This window comes from Hippocampus guttulatus, chromosome 13, assembly GCF_054856545.1.
Source record: "Hippocampus guttulatus isolate MCC_2025c chromosome 13, RoL_Hgut_1.0, whole genome shotgun sequence".
Classification (NCBI taxonomy): domain Eukaryota; kingdom Metazoa; phylum Chordata; class Actinopteri; order Syngnathiformes; family Syngnathidae; genus Hippocampus; species Hippocampus guttulatus.
This window is the reverse complement of record NC_141273.1, coordinates 14,079,731-14,085,151: the sequence shown is the minus strand read 5'-3', so window position 1 is coordinate 14,085,151 and position 5,421 is coordinate 14,079,731. Positions and strand designations below refer to the sequence as shown.

At 45.5% G+C, this 5,421-nt stretch overlaps 1 protein-coding gene across 1 annotated transcript; it reads right to left on the bottom strand.

The window, feature by feature from the left end:
- col10a1a (collagen, type X, alpha 1a) lies at positions 1-5,126 on the bottom strand. The gene is made up of 3 exons (XM_086128169.1): positions 4,779-5,126; positions 4,431-4,576; positions 1-2,513 (listed from the first exon to the last, which is right to left on the bottom strand). The coding sequence occupies exons 2-3, from the start codon at positions 4,558-4,560 to the stop codon at positions 679-681; spliced, it is 1,965 nt and encodes a 654-aa protein (XP_085984295.1). The 5' UTR covers positions 4,561-4,576; positions 4,779-5,126; the 3' UTR covers positions 1-678.
- Positions 5,127-5,421: the final 295 nt, after the last annotated feature.

Below are 5,421 nucleotides of genomic sequence, written 5' to 3'. Positions count from 1 at the left end.
TTATTGTTAAGACATCTTTTTATTTGAGTCAGTAATGCTTTACATGACATGATGCATTTTCAGGGATATAAAATGGCGTTTGCTGCTCAGCGAGCACCGCTCATTTGACCATATTCCGGTGACCTATTTTTAGTTATCATGGTCAATTTGACCATTTTGCCATTTAACAATATTCAAGTCATATACAAAGACAACAGGTACGTGTTGCATCGAAAGTATTGATGTACTTTTTCTTTTAATAAGATGACTGGGCACCGGGACAAGAAAAAAAAAAGAACAAAAAAAAAAAAGACAAGGTTGTACAAAAACAAAGAAAAAAAACCAGACAAACAGTAAAGTCAGAATCACCAGTCGAAGTCTTTAACAAAGAGTGGAAAAGAAAAGAAAAAAAACTCAGGACACAACACAGATTTAACACCTCGGGTTCACATGCTGTCTTCATTCCGAAAAGCATCCTGCGGGTCATGTTTTGAATTGCTTTCCCCATCCCTGATATCCTGTTTACATAAATTAGATTTTTCCTTCTTTGAAGCACCTATTTGTTGTTGGAGTTTTCAAGTCGACATGCTTCTATTCCTCGAAGGCAAAAGTCAGCAGAAGGGTTGACTCTTGGTTGGAGCAATAGAGAGCACATTTAGTTGGTTGGCTGTTGGGTTTCCCATCTCATGGACCGACTTATCACGTTGAGGCGACCAGGAAACCAGAGAAGGAGCAGTGCACGTTCTCGGCGGCGAAGACACCGTTGGCCTCCTCGTCGGGGATCTGAACGTACACGGTGTCATGCTCATTCAGCAGGAGCACGGCGCTACCGGACATCTGGTCGAGGAAGCCCTTGTTGTACTCGTCATAGGAGAACATGACAGGCTGGTCGTTCTTGTAGAGGGCCACCAGAGCGTGAGCGCCATTCACATGAATGCTGTAGGAGAAGTAGTAAACTCCGGGGATCTGGCATGTGAAGATGCCGGAGTCGGGGTCATAGTGGTTCTCGGCATTGTACACAATATGATCGAATCTGATGGGGCTGCCGGCGGCAGGGTAGGGAGTGGTCAGAGCTGCTGTGAAAGCAGACATGGGAGCCTTGACCATCACCTCGGTCATTCCCATTCCCATACCTTTCTCAAAGATCACCTCACCGGGAGGTCCGGGTGGGCCTGGAGGGCCGGCGGGACCGGCCTCTCCGTCAGCACCACTCTCACCAGGCAGACCAGGGGGACCCTGAGGTCCGGGGACGCCTTTAGCGGTAAAGCCAGCGGGGCCGGGAGCTCCAGGGAGACCTGGGTGTCCCTTGTGGCCAGGAGCACCGGCGGGACCCTGAGGTCCAGTAGCTCCTCGGGCACCAGGGGCACCATCAGAACCAGCGGCACCATTCTCACCAGCGCGGCCAGGGAGACCTTTGGGTCCAGCAGGGCCGGGGATACCTGGGGCTCCTGGGGTGCCGGGGGCACCAACATGACCCTTCTCGCCTGTGGCTCCAGTGGCTCCTCTGGCTCCAGCGGGACCAGCTGGGCCGGAGTAACCCTGCTTGCCTTGGAAACCTTGTGGTCCCACGTCTCCCTTGTTGCCCTTGGCTCCTGGAGCTCCGGTGGCACCGGTGTCACCCTTGGGGCCGGTAGCGCCAGGCTCACCTGTGAAGCCTCTTACACCAGCTGGGCCCATAGGACCAGTAGCTCCAGTGGCACCAGTGGCACCTGTGTATCCAGTAGGACCTTGCTCACCCTTTGCACCAGTGGCACCAGTGGCACCTGTGAATCCTCTCTCTCCCTTCTCTCCATTTGCACCTGGCTTTCCATAACCTGGGGTTCCTGGAGCTCCGGTGGCTCCAGCAGCTCCCTGGTGGCCTTTGGGGCCCATTGGGCCAGGCAGACCTGGGGCACCGTTATCACCGGGTTTGCCAGCAATGCCTACACCAGGGGCACCAGTGTGTCCCTTGGCTCCCTGTGGTCCCATGGGACCAGGGGCACCATCTCTACCTGGATTGCCTGACTTTCCTGGCTCACCGGGCATACCTGACTTTCCTGGCTTGCCAACTCCAGACTGACCGGGAGCTCCAGTTGGTCCCATTGGTCCCATAGGGCCTGTGGCACCCTGGGGTCCTTGAATTCCTACACCTCTCTCACCCTTGGGACCTGGCAGACCAGGAATACCGGGATGTCCCTTCAGACCAGGCTCTCCTCTTGGTCCCATTGATCCAGGAAGGCCAGAGGGTCCGGGCTTGCCAGTAGCAGAGAGGCCAGCGGGTCCAGGGCTTCCGGGAGAACCGGGGGAACCCCTGGGTCCTTGGGCTCCGGTGGCACCAGTGTGTCCCTTCTCACCGGGGGCTCCAGGGATACCGGGTTTGCCGGGGCCTCCGGGGGTTCCGGATTTGCCAGTGATGGAACGACCAGGAGATCCAGGAGGTCCGGGAGGTCCGTGGGGTCCGGGGTAGCCAACGCCGCTCTTACCTTCGGGGCCAGGGGGTCCAGGGGGGCCCACGGGGCCAGGCTCACCTGGAATACCAGGCTCACCTGCCACCACTGTAAAAAAAATACAACCAATTCCCAAGTCAGTTTAGAGAAGAAAAAAAAAGCCGTAATCGAACTTTAGTTTTCAATGTGAGTTTTGAGTCACTTTCATTGACATGCCGACTAAAATATAGGAATGGAGTTCAAACATGGCTACAGGACTGCAAAAGACTTCAACAAGTCACTTAATGTGAGCGTGACTACCTTTGGCAGTATTTTACTGGCACGAAACTGTACTGTATACATATCATTTTTATTCATCATTTCTCATTTTAAAGCATTTCTCTGTCACATATATACCTGTATATATAGTATCCTATACATAGTTTTAATAATTTGCTATAGTTTATTTTACTCTGCATTTTGAGATTTTAAAAAATGACTACAACAATCACTTAACTAAATGTAGACTGTATAGTTGGATGTCGATATATTTGCTATTTTTTATGTTTGATTTATTTTACTGCTGCGATGTCAGAAAAAAAATATGGGGGGGGGGTGAAAAAACTATTCGAATAAAAAGGCTAAAAAATGACTTACTTTCCACCATCATTTAATTTTCTTTATATTTTGAGGGATTTTCAGTTGAATCTACTGCATTTGTTTATATTTCTTATTATTTCATTATTTTTTAAATTAAAAATATCATTTTTGGTCCAACCTTTACTTTCACAATATTTCAGTATATATCAAATTATATAGGTAATTTTAGTAAGAACTATTCATCTAAAAGAAAATCCTAAACCCGTGTGACTCACAGGGAGTGCTGCTTTTTATTGTATTTGTATTTTTTAATTTATGTCCTTTTTAATGTGGTCCCGGTACCGCTCAGAATAAAGCCTGGCAAATAGGTCCTCCTCCCTCTGCGGCACACCCAAACAAACAAACCACACTGCTGCTGCTGGCTGACTGGGCTCTAATTTGTCAGTGCCAAAAAAGCAGCTTGTGTGCGGTCTGCGAGGCTGGGGGGGGGGAAAAAAAAGACATCTTGTCTCGTTTGAAACTTAATCTGTCTGGAATTATGCAGAAATACTGCATCAAGCCATCATGTCCAGCAGTTGCAAAATAACAAAAATGATCTGCATCAAAATGTTCCTTAATTTGCCTCTGTGGGGTTAAAATAAGTATCATAATCAATCCCTGTGGATCATTGTGAACATAAGCAGTTGCAATATAATGACCGCGACTTGCATCAAGATTTTGATGAACACTGTATGCCTTATCGGGGTTAAAATAAGTATCATAACATTACCCTCTTAAAATAATGGATGGCCTCAGTCGTATTTTGACAAAATATTTTTTTTTCCTGAAATATCTCCTCAGGATGCTATCCACATTTGCTAAAAAGAGGTTAAACCGATCATTCAATTATACCCCTCAACTAAAATTCTTAATAAATACAATATAATCAGTATTCGGTCAAGGTTTTTGCGTTTTCAGAAAACAAAAAACCCCCCAACAGAAAATCTAACATTGACCATTATTTTTAGGAGGGTAACAATAACCAACCTGGCAAGTACAAAATATAAAAAAATGACCTGCATCAAGATTCTCCTGAATATGCCATCCCTTGATCTACCCCCGAGGTATTATATATTCTGTATCTTTGTGAAGATTAGCAGTTACAAAAAGAATGAAAATGACCTCCGTCAAGTTTTTCCTGAATATGCCTTTCTGGGGTCAAACTCAGAATCCTAACCCATCTGTATGTCTGTCTGTGAGCAATTGCCATTACAAAATGACCTTCATAACACGCCACACTGTGTTTAAAAAAAAACAACCTAAAGTAGCATATCTTGTCTGTTGTTGTCTCAATTAAGATTAACAACAATCAAAACAAACGATTACGACCCGTTCTACTCCTAGGACAGTGTGAAACCTAACCGAAATCCCATCCAGTGATTGGCCATTTTGGGCAAATTTTCTTACCCTGGCTCTTGACGTGGTAGGGCTCGTACTGGGGGGCGGCCTTCACCACCTTCTTGACAACGTAGCCCTTGCCGTGGCCGGCGACCAGGGCAGCCATGAGGACGACGATACAGGCGACGCGGATGTCCATCTTTCTCGGTCAAAACCTGCATGGGAACAGTTTATTTTAAACAACTACAAACATGCTCAAAAGTTGTATTGCAGCTACAAAAACTTCCAACAGCTAAGTCCACCCTGCATGCTGCTGCAAGTTAAAAAATCTCCCGTACATACTACACTAACACAGAAGTAAGAAACAGTTCAGGGATGCTGAGTGTATCTATAAAACAAATAAATAAAGACACTTACCGACACCAAATTTGGGGCGGGGGATTTAAAAATCAATCTCCTCAGGACCAGTGAGCTGCTGGTGTTTCTCTGTATATCCTTTGGCTTGGAGCACAACTGAGGATATGCTGCCTTTCCCCTGTCAAAGTTGCGAGTATTTATACCATCGCTGCCCATAAGCATCATTACAACAAAAAAAAAAAAAAGCAACAAAAAAAGTCCCCATCATTCAAGCACCTCCCTCCTCAAAAAAAAAGCAGAGCTGTAATTAGCAGGCAGATCTGCCCAAAACAGGCATGTCACATCAGGGTGCCTCCACGTCTTGAAAAAGCCAGACACATGATGATTATCACTTTTTTTTTCAAATAGAAATTCCTCTTTTTGAATAAGAGAACAATGCACAAAAAAGCAGAGAGCCACAAGAAGAAAAGTTATGACAGGTTTTTGTTTTTTTTGTTTTTGGTAGCATTTAAATCAAATTTAAATTAAATTCTGTAAAAAGTCCTGACAAAAGGCATGACCCTTTGTCTTTTTGTTTGTTTCTTTTTACACTTTAATATCATTTTTTAAAACCTGGTTCGATTTTATTGAATTGTGTTTTGTATTATTACATTTACCTGTACATTATTTTATTTTATTGGCTGGAAATAACACAAAGAAAATG

Excerpts from the sequence above, each read along its gene's own strand:
- col10a1a (XM_086128169.1), bottom strand. The coding sequence starts at position 4,560 with ATGGACATCCGCGTCGCCTGTATCGTCGTCCTCATGGCTGCCCTGGTC. Across the intron at positions 2,514-4,430 it reads CTACCACGTCAAGAGCCAGG|TGGTGGCAGGTGAGCCTGGT; the intron begins GTAAGAAAATTT and ends TTTTTTTTACAG.